General features: G+C 44.9%; 1 protein-coding gene across 3 annotated transcripts in view; it reads left to right on the top strand.

The window, feature by feature from the left end:
• Window positions 1-12546, top strand: part of LOC126293524 (acetylcholine receptor subunit alpha-like) — a 597900-nt gene that overhangs the window by 537784 nt on the left and 47570 nt on the right. For all 3 annotated transcript variants that reach the window (XM_049986782.1, XM_049986784.1, XM_049986783.1), the window contains exon 7: window positions 713-849. In XM_049986782.1, the coding sequence (XP_049842739.1) occupies window positions 713-849 (137 nt within the window). The remainder of the gene's footprint in view (window positions 1-712; window positions 850-12546) is intronic.

The raw sequence follows: 12546 nt of genomic DNA, 5'->3' as shown, positions 1-12546 counted from the left end.
CGCTGCGGTCCGGTCCCAGGTCGACGGGCACGTGCACCTTCCGCGACCTCTGGCGACAACATCAATGTACTGTGGAGACCTCACGCCCCACGTGTTGAGCAATTCGGCGGTACGTCCACCCGGCCTCCCGCATGCCCACTATACGCCCTCGCTCAAAGTCCGTCAACTGCACATACGGTTCACGTCCACGCTGTCGCGGCATGCTACCAGTGTTAAAGACTGCGATTGAGCTCCGTATGCCACGGCAAACTGGCTGACACTGACGGCGGCGGTGCACAAATGCTGCGCAGCTAGCGCCATTCGACGGCCAACACCGCGGTTCCTGGTGTGTCCGCTGTGCCGTGCTTGTGATCATTGCTTGTACAGCCCTCTCGCAGTGTCCGGAGCAAGTATGGTGGGTCTGACACACCGGTGTCAATGTGTTCTTTTTTCCATTTCCAGGAGTGTATTTTTTACGAAATGGTCACTGTCTGTCCATAAGGCAACATACCTGAACTGTAAAAGTTAATGTTTTACATTGTCGGTTTTCTGGTTACGTTGTCAAACATTGGATTTTCATACACGCCTTGTTTGCAAAACATTACGTTTTGTGATCTGAATATTGATCCTAATTCTGCACATGGTGTCTGTTCTGGAGCCAAATAGCTTTGGCTAAGAACAGTCCCTTCCCACGTCTCGCTGGGAAGTTGACAAGTGTGGTCACGTGCCGCAGGTGACGCTGTCCATCTCGATCCTGATTAGCCTGCACGTGTTCTTCCTGCTGGTGGTCGAGATCATCCCGCCCACGTCGCTGGTGGTGCCGCTACTCGGCAAGTACCTCATCTTCGCCATGATCCTCGTCTCCATCAGGTGGGTACGCCGCGCGCGCTTGCTTTCTTTGTCCCACGGTTTGGGCGCACCTGCCCCACGTACGAGGGTCACTCCAAAAGAAATGCACACTATTTTTAAAAAATACAGTTTTCATTCTGCATGTGTGACAATTTTACAGTGTGTAGATACATCCTTCCCGCTTGTTTTCAAACTTAGTTCAACCTGTTCCCGTGAGTGGCGCCGTCACAGCATGTCTTCAAGATGGCTGCTACACTTGACGTTCGTCAGCGTCACCGTGCTGTCCTAGAATTACTGTCCTGTGAAAACGAGACAGTGGGGAACATCCACAAGAGGTTGAAAAAGGTGTATGGAGACGCTGCTGTCGATCGCAGTAGTTAGTCGGTGGGCAAGCAGGTTACGTGATGAAAGAGGGGACGGCAGTATTGAGGAATATCCTCGCATCGGCAGGCCTCATACTGCATACACTCCAGACAATGTGCAGAGAGTTAACGAACTGGTGACCGCTGTGAACGAATTGTCACGCAACGTTGGGATAGGGGAAGGAAGAGTTTGTAGAAGACTCAAAGTGTTGGCGTTAAAAAAGGTATGTGCCAGGTGGTTTCCCAGGATATTGACAGTGGCTCACAAAGAAACAAGAACAACAGTATGCAGCGAACTTTTGGAACAGTATGAGAATGGTGGAGTTGAATTTCTTCGAAGAATTGTGACAGATTATGAAACATGGCTCCATCACTTTTCACCAGAAACAATGGAATGGCATCATGCAAATTCACCCAAGAAAATAATTCAAAACCACACCTTCTGCAGTAAAAGTTATGGCTACAGTGTTTTTAGATTCTGAAGGACTCTTGCTTGTGGACATCATGCCAAGTGGAACCACCATAAATTCTTATGCATATGTGACGACGCTAAAGAAACTTCAGCAGGGTGTTTTGCTGTTGCACGATAATGCACGGCCACATGTCAGTCAGAAAACCATGGAAGCGATCACAAAACTCGGATGGACAACACTGAAACACCCGCTTTACAGTCCTGACCTGGCTCCATGTGAGTATCATCTCTTTGGGAACCTGAAAGACTCTCTTCGTGGAACAAGATTTGAAGATGATGACTCCCTTGTGCACGCTGCCAAACAGTGGCTCCAACAGGTTGGTTCAGAATACTACCGTTTGGGTATACAGGAGTAAGGCAGTTGAGAGGGATGGAAATTATGTGGAGGAATGAAAATACTGTTCCTAAAGGGCATATCTACACACTGTAAAACTTTCAAACATGTAGAATAAGAGATGGATTTAAAAAAAAATAGTGTGCATTTCTTATGGAGTGACCATAGTAACTGAGTTGCTGACAGCAACTCTCTCTTCATGTTGATGGTGCGCCACAAAGCACAGCCCTTGAGACGTTTCGCTGAGCACAGCCAACCACTGCACCGCCTTGTTCTTTCTGCCATCTGGTGTATGATCCTCACGTTCTTTCTACTCAACACCCATCGGCATCCTGACGCACCCCGTGTATTGACACATCCGCATTGGTCCAAATCTATCCAACCTCTGTTCCCACCCCTGCCACAGTTCACTGAGCTGACCTTCATGCAGAACCATGTCCACTTCGTATCAGCCAGAAGAAAAATCATCACCTCCAGCTGAGTGGTGTGGCCGAGCGGTTGTAGGCGCTTCAGTCTGGAACCGGTAGACTGCTATGGTCACAGGTTCGAATCCTGCCTCGGGCATTGATGTGTGTGATGTCCTTAGGTTAGTTAGGTTTAAGCAGTTCTAAGTTCTATGGGACTGATGACCTCAGATGTTAAGTCCCATAGTGCTCAGAGCCATTTGAACCCATCACCTCCATCTCAACACTTCTCAGCTGTATTCCGTATAGAAACGTCTTCAATACAAATATTTTCTATATGTTATTTTTACACTGCCTGGCGGAAAAAGTGAGGCACCCAGAAAAGAAGGAGGGAACAAAGTTAAACTTCACAAAATAATTGCTCGACGTACTCTAGGACTTAACTTATGAGGTCATCAGTCCCCTAGAACTTAGAACTACTTAAACCTAACTAACCTAAGGACATAACACACATCCATTCCCGAGTCAGGATTCGAACCTGCGACCATAGCGATCGCGAGGTTCCAGAATACTTCTCAGGTGGAGAGATATGACATACCACACTCATGCACAGAAAGCACTAAACACCTTGAATGACATAGGACGTTCGTATTCACAAGACATGTACTTTGCTATGTTCTTCAGAAATAAGTAGCATTTCAGTCACCTTGGTTCCACATGTGTTCTCTTGCCTAGTAGACGCAACTTCTGCCATCAACCCTGATAAGCTGCTCGATGCGTGATGGCACGACGCGTATAAGGTGTGAACGCCGTCCTGTGGTATAGTCATCCATGCTGCAGTCACGTGGTTCCAAAGTTCATCCGTAGTGACTGGTAGTGGTCTGCTGATCTGGCTGGCCAGCGCAAAAGGCTGCCATGTGGTGATACCAATAAGGCACGTATTCGTGCAACAAGAAGTGGTCGTGCATTGTCATGCTGGAAAGTGGCGGCTGGGAAAGGGTACGGCTACAGATCGCAGGATGTCTTACATGTAGATCATTCAGGTTTCAGTGCCCTGCACACGCAGCAGCCGTGATTTGCGGTTGTGCACAATATCACGTCATACCATAAGGCCTCAAGTTGCTACTGTTTGTGCCGAACCGAAATGCGGCCATTATTTTCAAGCAAACAGAAATGGTAATTATTTCTTCAGAACATACTAATGTACTCGTCCTGTGAACATGAATGTATTATCTCTAATCATTCAAAGTGTTCTGTTTTTTTCTGAACATGAATGTATTTCAGCCATAAAGCCATCGTATCTTCTCCTGAGCTAAATCGTTACACTATTGTTTTAACTCTTCCTTGATATTCAGGCTACTGACTCTAAGACGGAGTTGACGTCAGCTCTGGAGTGCACATGTAACGTCGGAGACTATGCTGGCCGTAAGAGTACCTGATGATCACGCCGTTAATTCATAGAGATATATGATATTTGTGGCGAGAGTTGTCATGTTGAAAACTGGCACCAGAATAGTGTAGCATGAGAGGTGACACGCTAGGACATAGTTTGTCCGTGACGCTACACTGTGCTGCCAGAATTCCCTCTAATACTACAACATATTATCTGAAGTCATAGCTGATGTCAATTTCCACCGTGATCCCAGGAGTAACATCACTGCGCCTCTTCAAAGTATTGTTAGTAGGATGGGATCTGTCCCCAGGTAGCCGCAATGATTGTCATCCGGGGTAGTGCACAGCTTCGATTCATCGCTGAACACGATGCAAAGCTGTAAGTGTGCAGGCTTCCGTGGCCGTTGTCACTGAAGTTAAAATCTTCTGGGTTATTAGGCAGCGTCATGTGTCTTCTAGAATGATCGACGTTTCGACCCTTCTGCTGGGATCTTCCTCAGGATCTTCTGGTGGCCACTACTGCTTCCTGAGGATGATCCCAGCAGAGGGGTCGTCGATCAATTTAGAAGAAACATGACGCTGCCTAATAACCCACAAGGTTTGAACTACGATGGAACGCTATTCATCAGTACTCCGTGCTTTTCTGTCCCAGTATCACTCAAGCGCTGGATGGGAATTCCCCGGTCCATATGCTGCTAGTCTCCAGTTGTATGGAACGATGCAGACTAGATTAAGGAGTCCATTACTTGTCCTCGGGTGGCAGGCTCAAATGTGAAGGGGTCAGCTTGTGGGCACAATATGGCCATCCTCCATTCTGTTGGTCAGACCAAAATCTTAGGCATACTCTCACGTATCAGTTACGTCCAAAATCGGGCCACTGCGCAATTCGAATGCCCCATGATGCAAATATTTCACGATTCCATCAGTCGGAGAAATGGAGACCCAGTATAAGGTAGGTCACTTAAAATTTTGATGTGCTGATAAGACTGTCTCGTACGAGTACGTGACATTTCCGTATCCTCCATAGCAATCACTGAACGCTGTTCATACCCCTTATGTATCCTACCCGTCCGGGGAACACTAATGAACTCTGAAATGAAAATCAAATACTTCCAGCCGTCACTTTTGCGTTTAATTTGTTTACACATCCCGTTTCGATGTTCCACTACACAATCTTGCATATCATTGACCAACGTAAACTGGGAGGAACCCAGTCTGGTGTGCAGTCAGGACAGGAGCCATATTACATAACTAGTCCGTATATCTCTGGTTTACATGACGTTATCCCTATCATCCCACCGTCCCAAACGGATTGCGTAAAAAAAAAAGTTAAATACAACAGGACGGCTGCAGGTGTTTTGTCATTTAATATTGAACTGCCGAAGTCCTTGAAACCATTACAAGGTTGGACGTACAGAGATATCATTATCTGTGCTGGACATTCGATCAGTCACAGAGAATTGCAGTTCTTAACACTCACATATCCGCGAATGACACGTACCTGTAGCAGTCGCAGATGGTTTCTCGGTGCTTCATTGTTTCCGGATGGCAACGTATATTATATTACATTACGTTGTTTATGTTTTCGGGTATGGAGTTTTTATATTTATATTTGTTATATTTTGTATTTTTATACGCATAATTATTTTATTTACAAGTATGATTTTAAATTTTATATTTGAAGCTCTACATATATTTTACATATTTGTCTTTTTCGTTATATTAATTGTATAAATGTAAGATTGTATTATGCCAAAAAACAACAATAGGGTTGGTGCCAGTTCTTCTCCCCTCCCCCACCCCCGCCCGCCACTCTCCTCTCCCGACCGATACGGTCGCAGGTTCGAATCGTGCCTCGGGCATGGATGTGTTTGATGTCCTTAGGTTAGTCAAGTTTAAGTAGTTCTAAGTTCTAGGGGACTGGTGACCTCCCATAGTGCTCAGAGCCATTTTTCCCCTCCCCTCCCCTTCCCTTCCCCCCCCCCCCCCCCCCACCGCCCTGACAGAGTGATTAAAGTCTACATATAAACAAAAATAAAGGTCTACAACCCTGTGTACTCGGATATCTTAACAAACGCCGAAAAACACCTGTGTATGCCCGCAGTGCGAGATCTTATATCCCACGTCTGACTGTGGTGCGTTTTGTAGCTATGGCATTGATAACCATCCGAAATCACAGCGTAGTCTTTAACTCATACAAAATTGAACTGTGAGAATGTATTAACCGAAACACATTATACCGAAATGGTCTGATGTTGTTCGGTAATGTTATCTAAAATGTAGAATCGATTTTGAATGTTCAAGAATGTTTATTGTACGTTTTCGGATATTCTACTATTTATAGAACTGTTTCCAAATGCCCTCGGATATCCCGGAAATGCCTAAAAAGCCCGAAAATGTTTTGGAATCAGCATTGTGATGTTTTACAATGACGCCGAATATTCTGTAATTACGACAAATTTCGTGGATCTGGAAAAAATCAATGATTCATTGTAAAACTTTCGCTGCATGTGGTAAAACTTGCTTCATCTGAGATATCTTTAAACAAGAAACAATAAGCAATATCGAGTGAAAGCACAGTGTAACGTCCCACCGGTTAGTAAGTAGTTAAAAATGGTTAAAGTACCTGTGAATATCTTGCCTTCGGTGTCCCTCGACGACCGCATTCATGAGCCAAAATATGCTTGTTCAATAAATATGTTGTTGTTGTAGTTGTTGTTGTGGTCTTCAGTCCAGAGACTGGTTTGATGCAGCTCTCCATGCTACTCTATCTTGTGCAAGCTTCTTCATCTCCCAGTACCTACTGCAACCTACATCCTTCTGAATCTGTTTGGTCTATTCATCTCTTGGTCTTCCTCTACGATTTTCTTTTCCTCCACGCTGCCGTCCAATACTATATTGGAGATCCCTTTATGCCGCAGAACATGTCCTACCAACTGATCACTTCTTCTAGTCAAATAGTGCCACAAATATCTCTTCTCTCCAGTTCTATTCAATACCTCCTCATTAGTTACGTGATCGACCCATCTAATCCTCAGCATTCTTCTGTAGCACCACATTTCGAAAGCTTCTATTCTCTAAACTATTTATCGTTCACGTTCCACTTCCATACATTGCGACACTCCATACAAATGCTTTCAGAAACGACTTCCTGACACTTATATACTCGATGGTAACAACTTTCCCTTCTTCAGAAACGTTTTCCTTGCCATTGCCAGTATATATTTCATATCCTCTCTACTTCAACCATCATCAGATATTTTGCTCCCCAAACAGCAAAACTCATTTACTACTTTAAGTGTCTCATTTCCTAATCTAATTCCCACAGCATCACCCTATTTAATTCGACTACATTCCATTATCCTCGTTTTGCTTTTGTTGATGTTAATCTTATATCCTCCTTTCAATACACTGTCCATTCCGTTCAACTGCTCTTCCAAGCCCTTTGCTGTCTCTGACAGAATTACAATGTCATCGGCGAACCTCAACATTTTTATTTCTTCTCCATGGATTTTAATTCCTGCTCCGAATTTTTCTTTTGTTTCCTTTACTGCTTGCTAATTGTACAGATCGGGGATAGGCTACAACCCTGTCTCACTCCCTTCCCAACCACCGCTTCCCTTTCATGCCCCTCGACTCTTGTGACTGCCATCTGGTTTCTGTACAAATTGTAAATAGCCTTTCGCTCCCTGTATTTTACCCCTGCCACCTTCAGAATTTGAAAGAGAGTATTCCAGTCAACATTGTCAAAAGCTATCTCCAAGTCTACAAATGCTAGAAAACGTAGGTTTGCCTTTCCTTAATCTGGCTTCTAAGATAAGTCGTAGGGTCAGTTTTGCCTCATGTGTTCCAACATTTCTACTGAATCCAAACTGATCTTCCCCAAGGTCGGCTTCTACCAGTTTTTCCATTTGTCTGTAAAGAATTCGTGTTAATATTTTGCAGCCATTGCTTATTAAACTGATAGTTCGGTAATTTTCACATCTGTCAACACCTGCTTTCTTTGAGATTGGAATTATTATATTCTTCTTGAAGTCTGAGAGTATTTCGCCTCATAAATATAGCTCACCAGATGGTAGAGTTTTGTCAGGACTGGGTCTCCCAAGGCCATCAGTAGTTCTAATGAAATGTTGTCTACTCCCGGGGCCTTGTTTCGACTCAGGTCTTTCAGTGCTCTGCGAAACTCTTCACGCAGTATCATATCTCCTATTTCATCTTCATCTACATTCTGTTCCATTTCTATAATATTGTCCTCCAGAACATTGCCCTTTGATAGACCCTCTATATACTCCTTCCACCTTTCTCCTTTCCCTTCTTTGCTTAGATCTGGTTTTCCATCTCAGCTCTTGATATTCGTTCAGGTAGTTCTGTTTTCTCCAAAGGTCTCTTTAATTTTCCTGGAGGCAGTATCTATCTTACCCCTAGTAAGATAAGCCTCTACATCCTTATATTTGTTTTCTAGCCATTTTGCACTTCCTGTCGATCTCATTTCTGAGACGTTTTTATTTCTTTTTGACTTCTTCTTTTACTGCATTTTTGTATTTTCTCATTTTATCAATTAAATTCGATATCTCTTCTGTTACCCAAAGATTTCTATTAGCCCTCATATTTTTGCCTACTTGATCCTCTGCTGTCTTCACTATTTCATCTCTCAAAGCTACCCATTCTTCTTCTACTGTATTTCTTTCCCCCATTCTTGTCAATAGTTCCCTAATGCTCTCCCTGAAGCTCTCTGCAACCTCTGATTCTTTCAGTCTATCTACGTCCTACCTTTTTGCAATTTTCTTCAGTTTTAATCTACAGTTCATAACCAATAGATTGTGGTCAGAGCCCACATCTGTTTCTGGAAATTAAAACCTCGTTCCATTATCTCTGTCTTACCATTATATAATCTATCTGAGACCTTCCGGTATCTCCAGGCTTCTTTCATGTATACAACCTTCTCTCATGATTCTTGGATCAAGTATTAGCTATGATTAAGTTATGCTCTGTGGAAAATTCTAGCAGGTGGCTTCCTCTTTCATTCCTTACTCTCATTCCATATTCACCTACTACGTTTCCTTCTCTTCCTTTTCCTACTATCGAGTTCAAGTCACCCATGACCATTAAATTTTCGTCTGCCTTCAGTATCTGAATAATTTCTTTTATTTCATCATACATTTCATTAAACTCTTCGTCATCTGCGGAGCTAGCTGGCATATAAACTTGTACTACTGTGGTAGGCGTGGGTTTCATATCTATCTTGGCCACAATAATGCGTAACTATGCTGTTTGTAGTAGCTTACCCGTATTCCTATTTTCCTATTCATTATTAAACCTACTCCTGCATTACCTCTGTTTGATTTTGTATTTATAGCCCTGTAATCACCTGACCAGAAGTCTTGTTCCTACTGCCACCGAACTTCACTAATTCCCACTATATCTAAGTGTAACCTATCGATTTTCCTTTTTAAATTTTCTAACCTACCTGCCCCATTAAGTGATCTGACATTTCACGCTCCGATCCGTATAACGCCAGTTTTCTTTCTCCTGATAACAACGTCCTCTTGAGTAGTCCCCGCCCGGAGATCCGAATGGTGGACTATTTTACCTCCGGAATATTTTACCCAAGAGGACGCCATCATCATGTAATCATACAGTAAAGCTGCATGCCCTCGGGAAAAATTATGGTTGTAGTTTCCCCTTGCTTTCAGCCGTTCGCAGTACCACCACAGCAAGGACGTTTTGGTTAGTGTTACAAGGCCAGATCAATCAATCATCCAGACTGTTGCCCGTGCGACTACTGGTATGAAACTTCCTGACCAGATCAAAAGAGCACACTCCGCTGCAGAGTGAAAATCTCGTTCTGGAAACATCCCCCAGGCTGTGGCTAAGCCATGTCTCCGCAATATCCTTTCCATCAGGAGTGCTAGGTCAGCAAGTTTCGCAGGAGAGCTTCTGTAAAGTTTGGAAGGTAGGAGACGAGATACTGGCTGAAGTAAAGCTGTGAGGCCGGGGCGTGGGCCGTGCTTGGGTAGCTCAGTTGGTAGAGCACTTTCTCTCGAAAGGCAAAGATCCCGAGTTCGGGTCTCGGTCCGGCACACAGTTTTGATCTGTTAGGAAGTTTCATATCAGCGCACACTCCGCTGCAAAGTGAAAATCCCATTCCTACTTACAAAGTTTGAAACAGCGATATTGAATGAGGCATGAAGGAACATTTTGGCGTCCCCTACATACGGCTCCTGTAGATACAACAAAGACAAAGCTGGACTCACTCCACCACAAACAGGCGATCAGCTTTCTTGTAATCCATCCGCGAACGGCGGTTGACATCATACAGTGCCAAGTAGATGACAGAGGCTTGCAGAATATGGGTTTAGATCTACATTATCTGACCAAAAGTGTCTGGACACCTCCATGGCAATGCAATCTGATGCCATGAGAGGCAGACCCAACGTTGTCAGTAGACAAGCTGTAACATAGGAATAAGTCAACAGAGCTCACTGACCAGATGTCATCTCAGAAGCAAATCCATCTGGCACATTTCTACCCTTCTACAGCTGCCTAAGTCGACAGTTAGTGATTTGATTGCGAATCGAAGAAGCTCCTGTAGCTCCTGTAGCTTCGGCTAAACCAATACGATGGACAGGCACCGTTTAGAATTGTGGAGGATGGTTGTAAAAAAATCGTATTAAATCGTGTGAAGGAATCATTCGTGAGTTCGAAAGTTGTGGCACCAGTGCAGGTTGCACAGTGACTGTGACTAGGGAGCCAAAATGAGATGTGTACAATGGTCGAGGTCATAGGCTATACGTTTCTGTACTCAGTGGTAAGTGCCGATAAGGTGATGTAAAGAGCTACATCACTGGACAGTGGATTACTGGAAAGGAGTGGTTTGGAGTGATGAATCACGCTATAGGCTGTGAAAATCCGATGACAAGGTTTAGATTGGCTAATGCTTGGAGAATAGTACCTACCATCATGTCTAGTGCCAACAGTGAAATTTGAGGGAGGTAGGGTCGGTATTGGGGTCCAGTTTTCTCGGTTAGGATGTCTTCGTCTTACTGTGCTTAAGGAAAGCATAAAGTACGTGGGGGAGTTGGAAAATACGTTTCTCGTGTCGACTGTGGTCAGAGTTGTGTGTGAAAGGTAAAAAAAGAGAATCAGACATTAAAGGTAAGATATATCTTCATTTTTCTACATCATTTCCAAGTACATTGAGACATTTGTGATACCGCTTTATAAGCTTCAGAAAACCTTCCAGGAAAAGATCAGGGCGTTGCATACGTAAGAAGCGTTGAACGGCTTGTTTGACGTCAGAATAGCTGTCAAAGCGCCTTCCAGCGAAACTCTTCTTTAAAGCAGGAAACAGATGGAAGTCACTTGGCCGGCCGGATTGGCCGAGCGGTTCTAGGCGCTACAGACCGGAACCGCGCCATCGCTACGGTCGCAGGTTCGAATCGTGACGCGGGCATGAATGTGTGTTATGTCATTGGGTTAGTTAGGTTTAAGTAGTTCTAAGTTCTAGGGGACTGATAACCTCAGAAGTTAAGTCCCATAGTGCTCAGAGCCATATGAACCATTTGAAGTCACTTGGTGCGTGATCCGGACTGATGGTATAGCCGCTCCCAACTAAGAGTTGCAATATGGTTTGGCGTTGCCGTCGCCGTGTCTGGTCTCGCATTGTCGTCCAACAGCAGAACGCCAGTCCTGTGAAGGCCAGGCCGCTTTTTCCGAATCACCTCTTTCAATTTCGACAGAGTGGCACAGTACAAAGCAGCATTGATGGTTGCATCCTCCAGAAAGTCCAGTAGCAAAACTCCTTTGGCGTCCCAGAAAACGGCGAGTAGCACTTTACTTGCAGACAGAGTGCTTTTGAACTTCTTTCTACTCCGTGGATGCGGCCTTCGATTCGTTTCATCGCCCATCACAATCCGAAACAGAAGGTCATTGCCAGATTCGTGGTAACGCACGAGCTGTTCCAGGCTGGACTCCATGCGTTGTTCCATGTGTGTCGGGGTCAGCTGGTGGGGCACAGATCATGCTGACACCTTCCTGTATCGAAGAACGTAGTGTATGATCTTGTGCGTTCGCTCATGTCCGATTCCAAGTTCTGTCGCTACTCCATCGATGGTGATACGCCGGTTCGGTTTAATCATATCATCCACCTTCCTGAAATTTGCATCTGCAGTGGCTGTGCTCGTCCGTCCAGGTATCGGTATGCCCTGCACTTGCTGACGTCCATCACTGAATTGCTGGCACCATCTCCACACCATCTGCCTCGACGTCACACCTGACCTCTACACCAACAAGGCTGTTACGAATTACTGTGCCTGATACTCCATGTGCCCATTCATAGCGGAGCCGGCCGTTGTGGCCGAGCGGTTCTAGGCGCTTCAGTCTGGAACCGCGCGACCGCTACGGTCACAGGTTCGGATCCTGCCTCGGGCATGGATGTGTGTGATGTCCTTAGGTTAGTTAGATTTAAGTAGTTCCCCAAGTTCTAGGCGACTGGTGACCTCAGATATTGAGTCTCGTAGTGCTCAGAGCCATTTGAACCATCATTCGTAGCGGATAACACCTCCCACTTCCGCCTTTGACCACGATTCCAAAAACAACCTTTTCTCCATAGCTCCAGGTAAAGACCAAGCGGCTGGCCTCCACTTTGTGCGCAGGCTCTGCGACAGTGCCATCTGCTTGATTGCGGTTGACCTGTTTCAATGGTGTACCGGTGTCTTGCAAGTGCGCGTTCCTCTGCCGTGTCGTCTTTCGTTC

Source organism: Schistocerca gregaria, chromosome 10, assembly GCF_023897955.1.
Source record: "Schistocerca gregaria isolate iqSchGreg1 chromosome 10, iqSchGreg1.2, whole genome shotgun sequence".
Taxonomy (NCBI): domain Eukaryota; kingdom Metazoa; phylum Arthropoda; class Insecta; order Orthoptera; family Acrididae; genus Schistocerca; species Schistocerca gregaria.
The sequence above is the reverse complement of the archived record's forward strand: the minus strand, read 5'-3'. Positions and strand labels throughout refer to the sequence as shown.